General features: G+C 43.9%; 1 protein-coding gene across 1 annotated transcript in view; it reads right to left on the bottom strand.

The window, feature by feature from the left end:
* Positions 1-21,251, bottom strand: part of CDNF (cerebral dopamine neurotrophic factor) — an 80,438-nt gene that overhangs the window by 36,989 nt on the left and 22,198 nt on the right. The window contains exon 2 of the mRNA XM_069765174.1: positions 6,136-6,263. Coding sequence (XP_069621275.1) covers positions 6,136-6,263 — 128 coding nt within the window. The remainder of the gene's footprint in view (positions 1-6,135; positions 6,264-21,251) is intronic.

Here is a 21,251-nt window from a genome sequence, read left to right as displayed (position 1 = left end):
TGATTGGTTCGTTCGGTCTGGCCATTAGTCTGAGGATGGAAAGCCGAGGAAAAAGACAAGTCAATGCCCATCCTACCACAAAAGGCTCGCCAAAACCTTGAAACAAACTGGGAACCTCTGTCAGAAACGATATTCTCTGGAATGCCATGCAAACGAACCACATGCTGGAAGAACAATGGCACCAAATCAGAGGAGGAAGGCAATTTAGACAAGGGTACCAGATGGACCATCTTAGAAAAGCGATCACAGACCACCCAAATGACTGACATCTTTTGAGAAACGGGAAGATCAGAAATAAAATCCATAGAGATATGTGTCCAAGGCCTCTTCGGGACCGGCAAGGGCAAAAGCAACCCACTGGCACGAGAACAGCAGGGCTTAGCCCGAGCACAAATCCCACAGGACTGCACAAAAGCACGCACATCCCGCGACAGAGACGGCCACCAAAAGGATCTAGCCACTAACTCTCTGGTACCAAAGATTCCAGGATGACCAGCCAACACCGAACAATGAACCTCAGAGATAACTTTATTGGTCCACCTATCAGGGACAAACAGTCTCTCCGCTGGACAACGATCCGGTTTATTAGCCTGAAATTTTTGCAGCACCCGCCGCAAATCAGGGGAGATGGCAGACACAATTACTCCTTCCTTGAGGATACCCGCCGGCTCAGACAAACCCGGAGAGTCGGGCACAAAACTCCTAGACAGAGCATCCGCCTTCACATTTTTAGAGCCCGGAAGGTACGAAATCACAAAGTCAAAACGGGCAAAAAACAGCGACCAACGAGCCTGTCTAGGATTCAACCGCTTAGCAGACTCAAGATAAGTCAAGTTCTTATGATCAGTCAATACCACCATGCGATGCTTAGCTCCTTCAAGCCAATGACGCCACTCCTCGAATGCCCACTTCATGGCCAGCAACTCTCGGTTACCCACATCATAATTTTGCTCAGCAGGCGAAAACTTCCTGGAAAAAAAAGCGCATGGTTTCATCACTGAGCAATCGGAAGCTCTCTGCGACAAAACAGCCCCTGCTCCAATCTCAGAAGCATCAACCTCGACCTGGAACGGAAGAGAAACATCTGGTTGACACAACACAGGGGCAGTAGAAAAACGATGCTTCAGCTCTTGAAAAGCTTCCACAGCAGCAGAAGACCAATTGACCAAATCAGCACCCTTCTTGGTCAAATCGGTCAATGGTTTGGCAATACTAGAAAAATTGCAGATGAAGCGACGATAAAAATTAGCAAAGCCCAGGAACTTTTGCAGACTTTTCAGAGATGTCGGCTGAGTCCAATCATGGATGGCTTGGACCTTAACAGGATCCATCTCGATAGTAGAAGGGGAAAAGATGAACCCCAAAAATGAAACCTTCTGCACACCAAAGAGACACTTTGATCCCTTCACAAACAAAGAATTAGCACGCAGGACCTGAAAAACTGTTCTGACCTGCTTCACATGAGACTCCCAATCATCCGAGAAGATCAAAATGTCATCCAAGTACACAATCAGGAATTTATCCAGGTACTCTCGGAAGATGTCATGCATAAAGGACTGAAACACTGATGGAGCATTGGCAAGTCCGAATGGCATCACTAGATACTCAAAATGACCCTCGGGCGTATTAAATGCAGTTTTCCATTCATCTCCTCGCCTGATTCGCACCAGATTATACGCACCACGAAGATCTATCTTGGTGAACCAACTAGCCCCCTTAATCCAAGCAAACAAATCAGATAACAATGGCAAGGGGTACTGAAATTTAACCGTGATCTTATTTAGAAGGCGGTAATCTATACAAGGTCTCAGCGAACCATCCTTCTTGGCTACAAAAAAGAACCCTGCTCCTAATGGTGACGATGACGGGCGAATATGCCCCTTCTCCAGGGATTCCTTCACATAACTGCACATAGCGGCGTGCTCAGGCATGGATAAATTAAACAGTCGACCTTTGGGGAATTTACTACCAGGAATCAAATTGATAGCACAATCACAATCCCTATGCGGAGGTAGGGCATCGGACTTGGGCTCATCAAATACATCCCGGTAATCAGACAAGAACTCTGGAACCTCAGAAGGGGTGGATGACGAAATTGACAGAAATCGAACATCACCATGTACCCCCTGACAACCCCAGCTGGACACCGACATGGATTTCCAATCTAATACTGGATTATGGGCTTGTAGCCATGGCAACCCCAACACGACCACATCATGCAGATTATGCAACACCAGAAAGCGAATAACCTCCTGATGTGCAGGAGCCATGCACATGGTCAGCTGGGTCCAGTATTGAGGCTTATTCTTGGCCAAAGGCGTGGCATCAATTCCTCTCAATGGAATAGGACACTGCAAGGGCTCTAAGAGAAACCCACAACGCTTAGCATACTCCAAGTCCATCAAATTCAGGGCAGCGCCTGAATCCACAAATGCCATGACAGGATACGATGACAAAGAACAGATCAAGGTAACGAACAGAAGAAATTTTGACTGTACAGTACCAATGGTGGCAGACCTAGCGAACCGCTTAGTGCGCTTAGGACAATCAGAGATAGCATGAGTGGAATCACCACAGTAGAAACACAGCCCATTCAGACGTCTGACCAGAGTTGAACGGCAAGAACACAAAGTCCTATCGCACTGCATAGGCTCAGGTTTAAGCTCAGGTAATACCGCCAAATGGTGCACAGATTTACGCTCACGCAAGCGTCGACCGATCTGAATGGCCAAAGACATAGACTCATTCAAACCAGCAGGCATAGGAAATCCCACCATGACATCCTTAAGGGCTTCAGAGAGACCCTTTCTGAACATAGCTGCCAGCGCAGATTCATTCCATTGAGTGAGCACAGACCACTTTCTAAATTTCTGACAATATACCTCTATATCATCCTGACCCTGACAAAGAGCCAGCAAATTTTTCTCTGCCTGATCCACTGAATTAGGTTCATCGTACAGCAATCCGAGCGCCAGGAAAAACGCATCGATATTACTCAATGCAGGATCTCCTGGCGCAAGTGAAAACGCCCAGTCCTGAGGTTCGCCGCGCAAAAAAGAAATAACAATCAAAACCTGTTGAACTGGATCACCAGAGGAGCGAGGTTTCAAGGCCAGAAATAATTTACAATTATTTTTTGAAACTCAGAAACTTAGTTCTATCTCCAAAAAACAAATCAGGAATAGGAATTCTTGGTTGTAACATAGATTTCTGATCAATAGTGTCTTGAATCTTTTGTACACTTGCCGAGAGCTGATCCACAAATGAAGACAGACTTCTAATGTCCATCACCACACCTGTGTACTGAACCACCCAAATGTCTAGGGGAAAAAAAAGGCAAAACACAGTGCAAAGAAAAAAAAATGGTCTCAGAACTTCTTTTTTCCCTCTATTGAGAATCATTAGTACTTTGGGCTTCCTGTACTGTTATGAAAGGCAATTCAGTACCACAATGGACATAGCGGTCAGAGCACATACAGTGATCTGACAATAACCCAAAATCATAGAACGAGCTCTGAGACGTGGGAACTCTGCAGACCGCAATCCCTAATCCTCTCCAAACAACACTAGAGGCAGCCGTGGATTGCGCCCAACTCTGCCTATGCAACTCGGCACAGCCTGAGAAACTAACTAGCCTGAAGATAGAAAATAAGCCTACCTTGCCTCAGAGAAATACCCCAAAGGAAAAGGCAGCCCCCCACATATAATGACTGTGAGTTAAGATGAAAAGACAAACGTAGAGATGAAATAGATTCAGCAAAGTGAGGCCCGACTTTCTTAACAGAGCGAGGATAGAAAAGGTAACTTTGCGGTCTACACAAAACCCTAAAGAAAACCACGCAAAGGGGGCAAAAAGACCCTCCGTACCGAACGAACGGCACGGAGGTACACCCTTTGCGTCCCAGAGCTTCCAGCAACAAATTAGACAAGCTGGACAGAAAAAATAGCAAACAAATAGCAAAGAAGAACTTAGCTATGCAGAGCAGCAGGCCACAGGAATGATCCAGGGAAAAGCAAGTCCAACACTGGAACATTGACAGGAAGCCAGGATCAAAGCATTAGGTGGAGTTAAGTAGAGAAGCACCTAACGACCTCACCAGATCACCTGAGGGAGGAAACTCAGAAGCCGCAGTACCACTTCCCTCCACCAACAGAAGCTCACAGAGAGAATCAGCCGAAGTACCACTTGTGACCACAGGAGGGAGCTCTGCCACAGAATTCACAACAGGGAGCTATGTGGGGGCTCATATTTTATATAGGGCGCTACAGTATGTGCACAATCATACTGTATATAAAAGGCTATATGGGGCTCATACATTAAATAGGGTGCTATGTAGGGGCTCATATTGTATCTAGATAACTATGTGGGGGCTCATACTGTATATTGGGGGCTATGTGAGGGCATATTGCCTGCGCCTGTGAGCTGTTATCCTCATTGCAGTACAGCTTATGGTCTCCTTTTCTTGTATAGGAGGCTATATGGGATTCATACTTTATATACACACCTGGTCGAAATTGTTGGTACCCCTCGTTTAATGACAGAAAAACCCACAATGGTCACAGAAATAACTTGAATCTGACAAAAGTAATAATAAATAAAAAATCTATGAAAATGAACGAATGAAAGTTATACATTGCTTTTCAACCATGTTTCCACGGAGGGGTACCAACAATTTTGACCACATGTGTAGGTTGCATATGTGGGGGCTCATACTGTATATGGGCATCTATGTGTGGACTCATCATGTATATAGGAGGCTATGTGAGGGATCATACTGTATCTAGTGAGCTATGTGCAGGCTCAGACTGTATATAGGAGGCTATGTGGGGGCTCATACTGTATATAGGCAGCTATGTGCAGACTCATCAGGTATATAGGAGGCTATGTGAGGGATCATACTGTATCTAGTGAGCTATGTGCAGGCTCATACTGTATATAGGAGGCTATGTGGGGGCTCATACTGTATATAGGCAGTTATGTGCGGGATCATACTGTATATAGGAGGCTATATAGGAGCTCATACTGTATCTGGGGAAAAAAATAACTAATGGCAGCACTGGAAGAGATGTCAGTAAACAAGGGACAAGTATAATACAAGGGTGTGGCGGTCCTAAAATATGTCAGTGTGGACCATATCGCCAAGAATAGCAAGCAATGTAACCAGAAACATAACAAGGACATATGCGGACAGACATGTCCACACAGGATATAGTCATGGTTTGCATGCCAGTGTGAACCGCCCTGCCTACTTGTGCAAACGATATACATCAAAGCCAAAAAATGTCATTGATGGAAGAAGACGTCCATAAATGCTAACATACAGCGTGTGTGTCACAATGGAATACAAGGCCGAAAATGGTCGTGACGAATAATCTATATAGAAGAGTCAATGGATACAGTATCAAAGGAACAGTGTGCACATAGGGTAGGAATATACTACCAATTGCTCAAGAAGAATGAGCTGCCCAATAAGGCACAAAATACAAAGATACCAAAAAGGAGGGGGGATATATAATCTAATACTGTATAGACGAGCTGTATACTCATTTAGGGTGCATAAATAGGAAAACCTAAAAACTGTCAAACATATATATCAATTAAAGTTTAATACTGTATTTTTGCAACAATATTTGTTTTTGCCTTCTAATTGGTTTTAATATGTTTGTATTTTTGTTCACTTTTTTATATTCAGATTGTTTATCATATTATATGGGTGCTAGTGCTTTATAATTCATCTCTAGATTATCATACGTCATCAATACATGAATTGATCGGTCTCTGGATTATGGAAGATCTACAGCATTCTATTACATCCAGTGATAGTGACAGATAATCACTGAATGTTTTAATTGCAATTACTGACAATATTTGACTAAATAATGTTTATTGCTATTATTAATCCATGAAAAATCTGCTTCCTTTTGTCAGTATGACAACCCGTCCATTGTGACGCGATTGAATTTTTCATATAGGTAGTTCTTAGAAATATTTCCATTACCCTATCTTTACAAGGCAGGATACCAGTTTGCATATTCCACTGCTGATCAATGTGTTTTGTATGTGAATTTTGTCACTGGGCCAAGCATGCTTTGAACTCCAGCCTCACAGATAGACGTGTTCATGTTGATTCTTACCAGGCGGTTTTCTTTTCCTGTAGAATCTCTGCATGTGTCGATTAATTCTCTCTCTATGGCAGCTGGAGTAAAGTCAATATTTCTTTCGATTAAAGACTGGTAAAATCTGTGCAGATATTCTTTACAAACTGGAGAGAGAAATAAAAGAAATATTTGCAATAACAGAATATATTCATAACATGAATGTATTTTCTCTGTATCTTTATTCATAAATGAATTTTTCCACAATCAAAATTTTCAGCGGCTTTAGGGAAGCATCACATGCCAGATTATCCTGGCTCATGTATGAACCAGTAGTTCCCCTGACCTGAATTATGCTATATGCGGTTGGTCTGGGCAATTGTGGCTCATATACAGACTGTGAAACTAGGATTTATGAAGGTGACGTTAGCACTTTCAGACAAACATATTTTTGGTCTGTGCAATGCCCATGTGCCAAACAAACCAATGCAAGGGAACAAAATAGCTAACATGTTTTTACACAAAAATCAATGATCTATATGTATAAAAACTACATCACACGCAATACTGATCAGTTTTTCTGATCAGACTCGCTCATTAAACTTAAAAAAAAAAAGAGCAACTGACATCACCTGAATGACATCCATTTTTAATGGATCCATTGCAATAATATAGAATACTGTATTGAGCCTTTCAGAATTTTTTTCTCATTTGTGGATATATTAAAAGGATCATATGAACATCAAAAACCTATACATGGATGTTATACAAATGTGAAAAATACCAAACAGAAGATATACACCACGTGAAAATTATTGTCCATTTTTTTTCTTGATGGTGTAAGGTGCCAGGAGTTGCATGATAATTACGATGCCGTCTTGAGAATACCAAATGAGAAACATTGTTACATTTGGTGTTAGAAGTGCGGGAAACATTCCTATGGAACATGTGTGACTGCTACAGAAGTACTGCATGTTGTAGGTGAAGGCAGCTATAAGCCTGGGAGAATAGAAAAGCTGATTAAACACATGTTGAAAGCCCAGGAGCAGCAGCAGCAACAGCTACAGCAGCAATAGCTACAGCAGCAACAGTTAGCACAACAGAAAACAAGTAAGCAGCTTATGCAACAGCTCAAGCAGCAACAGAAGATTGAATCACTCAAACAGGTGATTTGTGGCACGGCGGCAGCTTCGAATTCAAAGTCAGTTGATGTGGTGAGGAGAGCTTTGCAGAAAATGATCCCGGGTGACGATATAGAGGCTTTTTTTCAAAGGGTCACCAATAGGAAGAAACTCCCGCAAGAGCAGTGGGCTGACGTACTGTTGCAATACTTAACGGGGGAGCCATAAAAGGCCTACTATGATTTAACCTTAGAGGACACCAAAGAATATGCAAAATTGAAAACCAAAATGTTGGCGCACTTGGGGGTGACAGTCTGTCGGAGCACAATAAGTCCACCTCTGGGCATATCACCATGACATAACCCCCTCGCTCTCAAATGTTTGATCTGTTGCACCTTGTCCAAACATGGTTGCAGCTAGATTCTTCTACTCTATCGTAGATGGTAGAGCAAGTTGTAATGGACCAGTTTTTGCACTCCCTTTTGAACCCGATGCTGACTTGGGACGCTCAGGGAGTTTCCTGTAGTGCCGATGGACTTGGTTGGACTTGTTGAGAGGTATCAGGGGTCGACGGTTCCTTGGGGAGGCAACCCACTCCATACTGGCTTTCCCATCAGGAGGCTAAAAAGAGGGGTGGGGCATCCAAAGTCCAAGGGAGTGGCACAGGTCATGCTGAGGATCTCATCAGGGAATGTAATTGCTGGAGATGTTACGACCCAGGTCATATAGCTGCTCATTGTCCCCTGACCACTGAGCAAAAGAAATGTAGCATGGGATGCCTGTGTTCTTTCTATGCTAATCCAGCTTGCAATGTGGACTGTCCTCTGGGCGAGGGGCCCCAAACTTGTCCAGTAAAAGCTAATGGTCTGCAAATAAGCGGACTACTAGATTCAGAGTTTGGTGACCCTTGTGAGGGCCACACTCTTCAATTGATCCCTGAGAAGAAGGTGGGCATCTGCTGCATTCAAGGGAATGCTAAAGACTATCTGGTGGCCAGAAGGTCATTGAGACAGCCTGAGGTACTTAGTCCCATAAGGGCGATGTTGTCCTGGATTTATTGCATCCAATTATCATAGGTCAGGACTTTTTGTTGTTTTGGGACTTATGGGGGAGTGGTGGAGACATTGATTGCTCTGGTAAGAAACAGGTTGGCCCTAAAGAAGCCTGATAGGTTTCCCTTCTGTGTAATGGTAGAGGATGAGGAGGTAGTATCCCCGGATGCCGATGTTCCTGAGATAGGGGAGACTAGTGTAAATTTTGAGTCCATCCAACATAGAGACCTAACTGAAAAAGAAGCGTTCAATAAGGTAACCATTATAAACAGAATAATGGTAAAGCACAGAAGCCGGGGGCTGTGTTGTGAATTCTGTTTTCGGACTCCCTCCTGTGGTCATGAATGGTACTTCGGCGAGTTCTGTCCATGGATTCCCTCTGGTGGCTGTGAGTGGAGCTGCTGCTTCTGAGGTTCCTTCCACAGGTGACGTAGTTTATTCTTTGGCTGGCTGTTCTATTTAACTCCTCTCAGATCATTACTCCATGCCAGCTGTCAATGTTCTTGTACTAGTTCAGTTCGCTCATGGATCTTTCTGGTGACCTGTCTACTCCAGCAGAAGCTAAGTCCCTGCTAGTTATTATTTGTCCATTGTTTCCTTGTCCAGTTGGCTATCATGATTTTGTCTTGCTAGCTGGAAGCTCTGGGATGCAGAGTGGCACCTCCGCACCGTGAGTCGGTGCGGAGGTCTTTTTGCACATTCTGCGTGGTCTTTTGTAGTTTTTTGTGCTGACCGCAAAGATACCTTTTCTATCCTCAGTCTGTTTAGTAATTCTGGCCTCCCTTTGCTGAAATCTGTTTCATTTCTGTGTTTGTGACTTTCATCTTAACTCACAGTCAATATATGTGGGGGGCTGCCTTTTCCTTTGGGGAATTTCTCTGAGGCAAGGTAGGCTTTATTTTCTATCTTTAGGGCTAGTTAGCTCTTAGGCTGTGAAGAGGCGTCTAGGTCGTGTTAGGTATGCTCCACGGCAATTTCTAGTTGTGTGATAGGATTAGGGGTTGCGGTCAGCAGAGCTCCCACTTCCCAGAGCTTGTCCTGTGTGAGTTTAACCATCAGGTCGTTCCGGGTGCTCCTAACCACCAGGTCCATAACAGTACAGCTGGCCCAAAGTATTAATGCATCTCAATAGAGGGATAAGAGAAGTTCTGAGACCATTTTTTTTTCTCTGCAGTGTTTTTTGTCTTTCTTTTCCCCTTGACCTCTGGGTGGTTCAGGACACAGGTGTTGATATGGACATTCAGGGTCTGTCCTCTTGTGTGGATCATCTCACTGCAAGGGTACAAAACATTCAAGATTTTGTGGTTCAGAATCCGATGTTAGAGCCTAGAATTCCAATTCCTGATTTGTTTTCTGGGGATAGATCTAAATTCCTGAATTTCAAAAATAATTGTAAACTGTTTCTAGCTTTGAAACCCCGCTCCTCTGGTGACCCCGTTCAACAAGTAAAAATCATTATTTCTTTGTTGCGTGGTGACCCTCAAGACTGGGCATTTTCCCTTGCGCCAGGAGATCCTGCATTGCGTGATGTAGATGCGTTTTTTCTGGCACTTGGATTGCTTTATAATGAACCAAATTCAGTGGATCAGGCAGAGAAAATCTTGCTGGCTTTGTGTCAGGGTCAGGATGAAGCGGAGGTGTACTGTCAGAAGTTTAGAAAGTGGTCTGTGCTTACTCAGTGGAATGAGTGTGCCCTGGCGGCAATTTTCAGAAAGGGTCTTTCTGAAGCCCTTAACGATGTCATGGTGGGATTTCCCACGCCTGCTGGTCTGAATGAGTCTATGTCCTTGGCCATTCAGATCGATCGGCGCTTGCGTGAGCGCAAAGCTGTGCACCATTTGGCGGTGTTCTCTGAGCATAGGCCTGAGCCTATGCAATGTGATAGGACTTTGACCAGAGCGGAACGGCAAGAACACAGACGTCGGAATGGGCTGTGTTTTTACTGTGGTGATTCCACTCATGCTATCTCCGATTGACCTAAGCGCACTAAGCGGTTCGCTAGGTCTGCCACCTGGTGACCTGTCTACTCCAGCAGAAGCTAAGTCCCTGCTAGTTATTATTTGTCCATTGTTTCCTTGTCCAGTTGGCTATCATGATTTTGTCTTGCTAGCTGGAAGCTCTGGGATGCAGAGTGGCACCTCCGCACCGTGAGTCGGTGCGGAGGTCTTTTTGCACACTCTGCGTGGTCTTTTGTAGTTTTTTGTGCTGACCGCAAAGATACGTTTTCTATCCTCAGTCTGTTTAGTAAGTCTGGCCTCCCTTTGCTGAAATCTGTTTCATTTCTGTGTTTGTGACTTTCATCTTAACTCACAGTCAATATATGTGGGGGGCTGCCTTTTCCTTTGGGGAATTTCTCTGAGGCAAGGTAGGCTTTATTTTCTATCTTTAGGGCTAGTTAGCTCTTAGGCTGTGAAGAGGCGTCTAGGTCGTGTTAGGTACGCTCCACGGCTATTTCTAGTTGTTTGATAGGATTAGGGGTTGCGGTCAGCAGAGCTCCCACTTCCCAGAGCTTGTCCTGTGTGAGTTTAACCATCAGGTCGTTCCGGGTGCTCCTAACCACCAGGTCCATAACAGGGTTGACACCAGATTTTCTTATTTCATGTTGAGTGGGGACTTATTGTATTGGGTTACTAAGGTGAGGAGAAGATAGTAGAACAATTGTTAGTACACTATTGTTAGTACCAGGACCCTATAGCTGAAGGGTGTTGGACATGGCCCATTCACATGTCTTGGGTGGCCACCTGGGGGTGAACAAAACTCAAGAACGAGTCATGCTGTAGTTCTATTGGCAAGTCCTGCCCCCCAGTTAACCGCTCCCACCTCTCACTTCTGAAATCCACTTGTGCCACTATCCATTAAGACATGACAAAAATTCTAGTCCTGAGGAGGTTTTAAAGTGATTTTTGACTGTTTTTTTCCCCAAAGCTTTTGTGCAGCCTTTTTCACTTCAATATTAGGTTTTGTTTGCATTTGACAAGGAAGCTGCATAAAAGAAATTACACTGTGCTTTTCAGAAATGAAAAAAAATCTTGCTGTATGATCAGCAATAGGATGTGACTTTGAGGGGATTCTCTGTGTGAACATACCCTTAGATGTTACATTGCCATTTCCTCAAGATTCAACCAATCACTCACTGTGGGTCTGAGTTTTGTAATCACTGGTAATCCGATTTTATCGATAGGGGAAAATCAGTGTGTCTGCCCATTTTTCATGAAATTGTAAGGCTAATCATATAATACATAATTGATCTGGGTGGACTCAATCGTAAGACACTCTTTGAAGTTATGTTCTCATTTTAATCAAGGGGAAGGTGTGGCGCCCCAGGGTCCTGGTCGTCACAGTAGCATTGCTTTCCTCACGGGGAGATTGATGTTACGCTTGAAGGTAAGAAGGGATAACTGTAACCAGGTACCACAAGCATGCAACACAGGGGAGCTTTTGATCCTATTTACTAGGTGACTATATATATATATATATATATACATATATATATATACATACATATATATATATATATGTAGTAAATAGGATCATATATATATATATATATATATATATATATATATATAGTAGTTTATAGGGAAAATCAGTCAGTTCTTGCCAGGAAACAGACTGGATCAGTCTGAGGCAGAAGAGGGTTTACGGAGCTGTGTAGCCGCAGTGCAGCAGTTCCTGGAAAGAGACATTCAGAGAGCTGAATACATTACAGTGAACATGCAGGAGAGCAAAGCACAGGAGAGGATACCAGGGGGAGACCAGCCCCAAACAGGCTGCCTCCTTCTGAGGCGCAGAGACCGGTAGCCGGAACACCAAGGATTGTAAGGCTCTCCACGACTTACATCAGAGACCGGCAGGACAGCTGAACTCCACATTCCCTGTCTGCCTTAGTACCCAGGAGGCATCGTGACACCCTTAGAGGCTGGGGCATGCTAGAGTCCCTATAAACCACCTCAAGTTACCAGTCATACGGGTCGTGTCCTATCCTATACGGGGGACAGAGAGAGAGAGAGAAAACACCTATGAGGACCTAATGTGAAGCCATAGGCACTAAAGGACTACAACATCACTGTGCTAGAGGAAGGCTTTGATTTCCACCTAGGTAAGGGGACTCTTAACTTGTCTTCAAGCCGGCCGGACCCTGCCTGCCCTGTGATCTGGTGCCCTGGACTGTGGCTGCCTGAAGTCTTCAGTAAACAAGGTAAGGAGACTGCAAACCTGCGTCCTCATTTTTTACTGTGCCTCTCACCATCTTTCATCTACACACCGGGAGCCCTGGGGATATACTTCACCTGTGGGAAGGTATACCATCTAGCTGCCATAACATCACCCCAAAGGACCCCTTAGAGCAGCGTCGGTCTCCACTGACCGAATACCACAGGTGGCGTCACGAACATAAACTTTATTCCCTTTAAAGACCTTTCCCTTTTACATGGGCGCCCAGGGCCACGGACCGGGTCGCCGCCACCATGACATCCCCCTGTGAACTCAGGACCCGGCACCGAGTACCCCACGGCCCAGGTGGGGCGACTCAAAGGCATGACATAATAATAGCAAAGAGAGATTGGCGCCACTCAATAAACCAATGTAGGGAAGATCCAGTTAGTGTGTGATTAAGGGCGCAGTCAGATGGCCGTATAACACGATAATTGGGTTCCTAAAGCACGGACTGGTCAGCGGCTTTCCTGTCCCGAGCATGACAGCTGCATACGAATACATGCAGTCACACTAGGATCAGGAGAGTTGCCAGTCCGAGCATTGTGATAAGATTGTTGGCCATGTCATACGGCCATCTGACTGCACCCTAAAGCTAATAAACAACAAGATATCAAAGATACACTAAATCGCATTCATCACATAGACAAATTGAAAAAAAGAATAAAATATATTTTATTTAATTAAAAATAATAAACACACATTAATTAAAATTATTTAAAAAAAGAGGACATAGAGAACATAGACCAAACAACAAAATGCAGTAATTATGGTCTCCCAGCTATAGACTGCTATCACATAGCATATAAACAAGAGCCAACTGTATGCAGAAAAATAAGTAAAACTAAATATACGGTAAATCAAACCCCTGTTATATAAGTATGAACAGTGAACATGAATAACATAAAACATGACAGAAAATCATCTGTGTTAAAAAAAATATTTTGTGATTAAAAATACTCTAAAAGAAAACAATGATCACTTAATTAACTAATCCTAATCCAGTCTATATAGCAAAAATAGCACCAGTGCATTATCAATGCATCCTAAAGGGGTGAGACCTATACTACAAGCGATTAAACACAGAAAGTAAACTATGGGGGAAAAAACAAAAACATAATGTTAGTGCAAAAAGCACTACGTGAAAAAAGGGATATAGGACAAACAATTGGTGAAGGAAAAAGGCAAGTCAGAAAAATACTGGGTGCTGGGCTGTGGCAGGGAATAGAATATCCAATCTTTGGTGCATTGCCTTTGTGATATGCGCAAAGTGGTGTGTTCAAGCGTTTGTAGTTTAGTGGCAGGTATGATATATCATGCCCTTACCTTAAGAGTACGCTCACACTCGCGAGTAGCCAGGGTATAACTCGGGAGAGTGCTATCCGCTATTTCATTGGATAGCACTCGGTCCAATGTTATACTGTGGAGAAGTGCCGACTAGTGGTTATTTTTTCATGCCAAGTCAGAAGAAAAAAATAGATAAATAAAAATCTCTGCATGCTGCAGCATACTGTATATTGGAGGGTTCGCATCCATACAAGTCTATGGGTGCGTGCAAAACATCCGACTGCACTCCAATGTCATCCAAGTGCAGTCCAATCTACGCCGACTAACAGACTAGAAGAAGATGGAGAAATTAAGTTCTCCATCTTCTCCAAACCTGTGATCAGATTCTCCTATGGAAGATAAATCGGGTCACAGTAAAATGACACTCGGCTCACGCTCGCAGCAGAGTTTGAGTCAAGGGTCATTTGCACAGAGCATCCGATTATTTCACATGAAAGAACCATCGGACGCTACTTGCCAGTGTGAACAAGCCCTAAGGAGCCATAGTATGTGTTTAATTTCAATAGATCACATCAGAATATTTGAAATCACTTATTTCTGGTTTTATCTGTATCTTTAGAATCTATGGAAAATGCATTGGAGGTTGATGGAATAAATGGCTTGGCAATTTGCTGCAATTTAGTTGATGTGACACGACATGACAGATCTAACAATGTCAGAGTATGAGGTTTGTAGAAATGTGATCCTTGTTATACAGGAAACTCTCCATAGCACATCATGTGTGCAGCTTTCCCACAGCCGTAAACTCGCATGTGAAAAGCAAGCTATTTTCCAGTTCCCACTGTGTGTGTGTCACTGGATCACGCTGATGGATGCCCAAACGGTTTTCTCATGACATTGTGACATCACTGCAGATTTGTAATAGACTTTTCTCTAATCAAAGATACAGCTTAAGATGGCAGCGATCCGTTATACAGATAAGAGCTGGCACTGAGAGTTTTATCTGCAGTGCTTCGGTGGAACATCCACATTGCAAGATGTGAAAACTGAGTCACGAAAACTCTGCAATGATTTACTATATATTCTTTGTAGTCTATTAGAATTGTGCAGTGGGTGCCAACATAGGTTTCTCAACTCATTGGCCTCAATGTTAGCTTTCCACTAAAGCAAGAACACAGCAAAAGGACATAAAAAAACACATAGAAAAGCAGCCGTGTTCACAAACACAGGTGACAATACAAAGCTGTGGCACACCAATAATAAAGGCATAGATAAAGGCGCAAAATCCCGATGAGACAAGCACTCGCACACCTACCAATTCATGGAGGGGATGGTCTCCTAGTATTAGAATTGCAGAAAGCAATAATGTGCAGTAACCACACCATATCCACCCCTCAGGATCAACAAGTAGAATCAGCTATGGAGGATATCCAATATTAAATCATAACCTTTACTAACATGAGATTAAAATATTTTGGCCACCCAACAAAAGACACAAACATAAACAAAGTGCTCAAGTGAACCAGTGCTCAAAGAATAAAAATTGTATTGGTCTCACCAATGAAGACGGACAAATCAGTATAGTAGTATACTTCCCAGTCTAACCGACTGAGAGAACATGGTCCCGGTCTGTAGGAAAGGGGTAGGGTTCAATAGTTCTGTCTACCCTGTATCCCCTCAGGAGTTATGTCCTCACAATGACAGGCCCCAAGTGGACCCTACTATGGACAACCACCAAAACAGAAATCTGGATGAACAAAGTTCCTTTTTCTCCCTACGCGTTTCAACTCCGGTCCTGGAGAATCATCAGGGGAGTTTGAATAGAAATACGTGCCAGTAGGCACAAATAGTCCAATCAGAAGTCCGTGTATGTCATGGGTCCCACAGTGGCTGGGTGCCCAAAAGCTGAGATGACTGTGTCCGCAGTCTAAATGAATCCTCACCTCCGTCTCAAGGTAATCTCTTTTTAAGCTGCAAGGCCCGCCCACAATCAATGACGTGTGTAAACTTTGACCATTAGGGTACCTGATTGCCCTCCTGTATATCGCAAACATTAAGGAGGGGTGGGGGTGTGTACTTACAACACATGTAGCCGCTGGCGTACCAGACCGGTAGTTGCGTCTCTATGAATGAAGCGCACATATACCGGAAGTCAAGACGCCATGTTGGATACGTCACATCCTGGCGGGCACCCGCCTACTACCCCGGCATTTGCGCTCCAAAAGGTGTAACGCATAATAGCCGGATGTAGCGATGCCATATTGTGGGCGTCACTTCGTATACGGTACTGATGCCTAATGATCACCCTATTAGATACGGAACACTAGAACGCCGGAACGAATAAAGCCATACTGTCGGCGTATCCTAAGGCCGGGATCCATGGTGCGCTCCCATTCATAGAACGAGGAGGTACCAAGGGGGGGCCACCCCGAGCAGTTTACCATATTTAACAAGACCCCAATACACTCAATAGCGGGTCAAATATTAGATGCTGTACAGAGGTCAGTCACAGGCCCGTTGGGCATAGTAAAGCATAAACATATATTTCATTCCGCAATTGTCAATTTTCAGAGATATAAAGACGGTCGTTGTTAATTGATGGGGAAACAGCGCCAAATTTGCATAAAAATAATGTACCAAAATATATGATAGTCCAATATCAAAAAAATAGTGTACAAAAAAACCCTGTTTGGGAGAGAAGAACAGACAAATCGCGGCGCCCTAAGTGCGTAAACACAATATTATAGTCTTTAAAGGGTGCACAATTTTATGCACTCACCTGATAAAAGACTAAAATGGCTTTCGATCGTGTATCCTCCAAATTCGCTCTGAGATACTTTTCAATATACAGGGCTTGCAGCTTGCCTCGATGTTAACAAGGCTGTATCAATCAGTGGGTGTTTTCCTGAACTTGGTTCACACCCCAAATCAAGTTTCTGAGACTGGGATAAAAGGTTTGATACTATATATAAGTGTAATTGAATTTTATATTAGTAGGATTTGTACTGTGTTTTTATGATACCTGAAGAAGGATATATACGGTATCCAAAACGCGTTGTATCTCTTCTATTTTAAGTTATGAAATAAATATTAAATATCATCTTTGAGTGTGAGTCCTGGGAAGCGCTGCCATTCATGGGCTGGATGTGCTTTTCTTGAAAAAAAATAGTGTGAAACCCTACAATCGAGTGAACACTAGATGTACTAATATAAACGACTATCCTAGGAGAAAGCAGTGGCTCAATCCCACTAAGTCATTCAAGACACATTTAAAATCTTGTTTTCTTTAGCCGTTTAACCTGCTAAGGACCCACGATAAAGAACAAAAGGATAAGGTATTTAAACATAACACGTGATTATCACATAAAAGTGTTTATGAAGCAATAAGACAAGCTGATGAGGCGGGGGACATAAGGACAAGGGAAGAGGGAGGGGGGAAGAGGAAAGGAAGTGTGGAGTAAAGAGGGGTAATGGGGGAGGAGGGGATGGGGGAAGAGAAATGAGGGAGAGAAAAGAAGGGTAGATAAGCCCTTACCCTCTATCTATCATAGAAAGCAGCAAAAACTGAGCTGATCATTGAGGCCCCGATGATGGCATGTATCCAATAGGAATATCCAGCTTGCCTCCCTCTGTAGAAGCATCCTGTCAAAATAACCCCCCCCCCCCCCCCCCCCGGGAGGCATATGTACTCTGTCAATTCCCATGAAGCGCAGCACCTTGACATCACCTCCATGTGTACCATTGACATGTTTTACAATGGGGGTGTCCCTCTGATTAGAATATCACCAAGGTGATCACCCACACGTCTTCTACCATGTTCTCTCAGTCGGATAGACTGGGAAGTATACTACTATACTGATTTGTCCGTCTTCATTGGTGAGACCAATACAATTTTTATTCTTTGAGCACTGGTTCACTTGAGCACTTTGTTTATGTTTGTGTCTTTTGTTGGGTGGCCAAAATATTTTAATCTCATGTTAGTAAAAGTTATGTTTTAATATTGGATATCCTCCATAGCTGATTCTACTAGTATTAGAATTGCACACGGATAAGACTAGTACAGGGCGCCAGTCACACTGATGGAGTGCAGTGTCCGGCTTACAGCTAATTAGTGATGCCCATACTATTACATTAGGGGGCTGCCCAGCAATATATGAATACACCACATGAGGCGTGGTATGCTAGTTTATAAGGGCAATATTGCTGCATCCTGCATAAAAAAGTAAAACATATATAATATACATTTGACCTCTTCCAGTATTTTCATATAGTCAAACTGATCCATGGTGCCTGGCATGCGATAAATGGGCCCAACTCCATAGTATGAGAAACATCCTCAAACCATAATGCTTGGACCTCCATGTTTTACAGTCTTCACAGTTTACTTGTGGCTTGAATTCAGTGTTTATAGGTCATCTCACAGTCTGCGTCCTTTAGACCCAATAGTAACAATCTTGCTCTCATCTGTCCATAGAATGTTGCGCCACTTCTCTTTAGCCAGTCAATGTGATCTTTGGCAAATTGTAACCTTTTCAGCACGTCTTTTTCAGCAATTTTACTTTACGAGGGTTTCTTGCAAATAGTTTGGGTTCACATAGGCATCTTCTGATGATTGCAGAATTCAAAGGTAAATGGAGATCTTCTGTGATCTCCCTGGAGCTGATCATTGGATGTTTTTTTGCCATTCTTGTAATTCTATGAGCTATGCGGATGGTAGTATTTCTTTTCCTACCACGTGTTTCAGATTTTGATTGCCATTTTAAATCAAAGTTCTTTCGCCTTCAGGACAATGTTTGGAACTACCCATTTTACTTATTGAGCAAGGGCTAATACCAGCAGGTACAACATTTGCTCTCCTCCTTTTTCCAATAAAGGCCATAATTGACACCTTTTTACTCACAGAATGAATGATCTCACTAATCGAACTCCGCACTGCTATTAATTAGAACTCCCCCTTTCATTAAATGAGTAAATTACACCCAATTGGCAAGGTACATGACTGTTGATTACTCTCCTACACCTAATCATTTTATTTATTTTTTCCATGTTGTATGATCCTTTCTGCCAAAAGCAGTAATTAAACACATTAGTAATGTTAGACTGCTATTATTTTGCACATAACTGTATCTGTGACTGACAGCCTTCCCTTTCTGAGTATGCGTACAGAGATAGATTTTAGTCCCTAATAGGACCATCCATTTGACCGAAAAGCCCAGAAAGAGATTTAAATGAAAACTGGTGATACTGAATCTTTCTCCACAAAGCTATGTCAGCAATATTATCAATATTGGCACTACTGAAGTGTAAGCAAATGTGGCACCCCTAGGGGTATTTGCCACAAAAATAGTTACTGACACTAAACACAAATATTAAGATAGCAAAACTGCACTACCACCTCCGGCCAGAAGGGGGAGCTCCAGAGACTCCCCTTAATCCATTCTGGTCTGAGAGAAGAAATGGCAGTTGGGCCAAGGAGCTGAAAGTGAGAGGTCATACAGTTGAATATCTAACAGCCCTGTGACTGTTACCAGGCCTAAATCACCGGCCTGAGGAGAAGAGGGATAGAGAAAAAGGACATTGTGAGAACCGGGTAGCATTAATCACTACCCAGAACAGGCGCAAAGACGGATACCGGATCCGTGGCTGTATTCATTATATATAATACAGCAACCGGAAAAACGTGAGGTGATATCAGCTTCACTAGGGCCGGACGCAGCAACAGATACAGAGTTCAGCGGTACTCCCAGAGGGGGTAAACCGATAAAAGGACTCGGGTTGCCCGTCGAACCAGGACCCGGAGGGGACAGATTGGGCCGGCAGCCAGTTCACATACAGCAGCAGGGCCACACAGAAATTGCGCACAATAAGAGGCGAAGACCCCGGCAGGGTCAAAGTAACTCAGAGTTCCCATACAGACTCCGGTGACAGGACTGGTTGTAAATCCCTTTATGTTAAAGTAAACTGGTTAAACGTTTCAGTGCTTCAGTCTTTCATTTGGACAATAGCCATCTATCCAGGATCGGGATCGTCACCGCTGGGAGAACCTGCTGCTGATCAAGTAAGTGCCTGTCCCCTCACGATACCCCTTACACTGTGCATTGCCTGAGGCCACAGCACCGGGTCAAGCCACCCATGACATCCCCCTCAAGAGACAGACTCCATTGGTCCGGTGCTGGGTATCCCGGTCTCCTGGGCGTCACAATTGGCGTCACGAACAGGATAGAGCCAGCCCATATACCGGGTATTGTGTGCCGTGATTGGAGCCCAAAACTTTGAAAACTTGGATGAAAAATCGTGAAAATTGACTTTATTAAAGAAAATTCCATTTCCCATTAAAAACTATTGAAAGTGACTTTTCCCCATTGGTTATAATGGAGTAAAGATGGCCGCCATCCCCTGAGGTAATCACCTCATAACCGTTAGGCGCGAGACTGTTAATTGAGCTACGCCATTACCTGAGCCCCAGTCTAACTGAAAAACGTCAAAATCCGCCATTACAGAGCGCGCGGCGGGCGGGAGCAGCAGGGGGCGTGTCATTGTGGGCGGCACCAAGCTGAGCGCTCTGACGTCAGAGCAAGGGGAAAACCAATCCTGCTGCACAGCGGAACGAATCTACACTATCCCGACGGAAGCGGAGGACCGGAAGGATCCGGATTAACTAAGGGGGCACAGTATGTCGCAGCACGGAGACGCCGCAGCACCCAACGGCGCTAATGCAGCTGAAAGACAGAGTGTCGATAGAGAGTCCGGTAGCGCAGCGGTGCAAGGAGTGGCACCCATCATGCCGGTGCTGATGCCATATACCCCGGGTGGCCCTTGGCTTCCAATGTATGAAGGTGAGCCTAATACCCTTGACGATTTCAGAGAAAAGATGCTGGCCCATTTTGACATGTTCCCTGTGGGTGAAGTTCAGCGTGTTAGTCTCCTGATGATGCAGTTAAGTGGCCATGCTAAGCGAGAAGTCACAGCATGGGCAGCTGATCTAAAAGGCACTGTTGAACGCATATTTGCTGGATTAAAAGCTACATTTGAAACCACTGCCAGCAGCAAAGCTAAAATACGATTCTTTAATTGCAAACAAAAAGTTAATGAGGGCGTGAGAGACTTTGCCTTAAACCTGCAGGAAGCCCTTAAATCACTTACACTGGCTGAACCCATTTTTAACACCGGAGCGGATAAACTGCTAAGAGATCAATTTATGGAGCGACTCTACACCCCTTCTCACCGGGGGCATGTGAGCATGCTTGTTTTTAAGAACCCTGAATTGACATTTGCTCAATTAAAGGAGAGCGCTATACGTCTCCAGCTGGCAGAGGCACCTCGGGATCAGGATCCTGCGCAACCTATGGCAGAGGCACCTCAACAACAGGGAGTGCCAGTGACATCAGCTATGTCCGGGGCCATTGCTAAGCCCCTGGGGCCCAGTACTAATGAGGATCTTCAACAAAAGCTTGACTCCTTAACTGATGTTGTTGCTTCAATG

Source organism: Ranitomeya imitator, chromosome 4, assembly GCF_032444005.1.
Source record: "Ranitomeya imitator isolate aRanImi1 chromosome 4, aRanImi1.pri, whole genome shotgun sequence".
In the NCBI taxonomy this organism is placed as follows: Eukaryota; Metazoa; Chordata; class Amphibia; order Anura; family Dendrobatidae; genus Ranitomeya; species Ranitomeya imitator.
The sequence above is the reverse complement of the archived record's forward strand: the minus strand, read 5'-3'. Positions and strand labels throughout refer to the sequence as shown.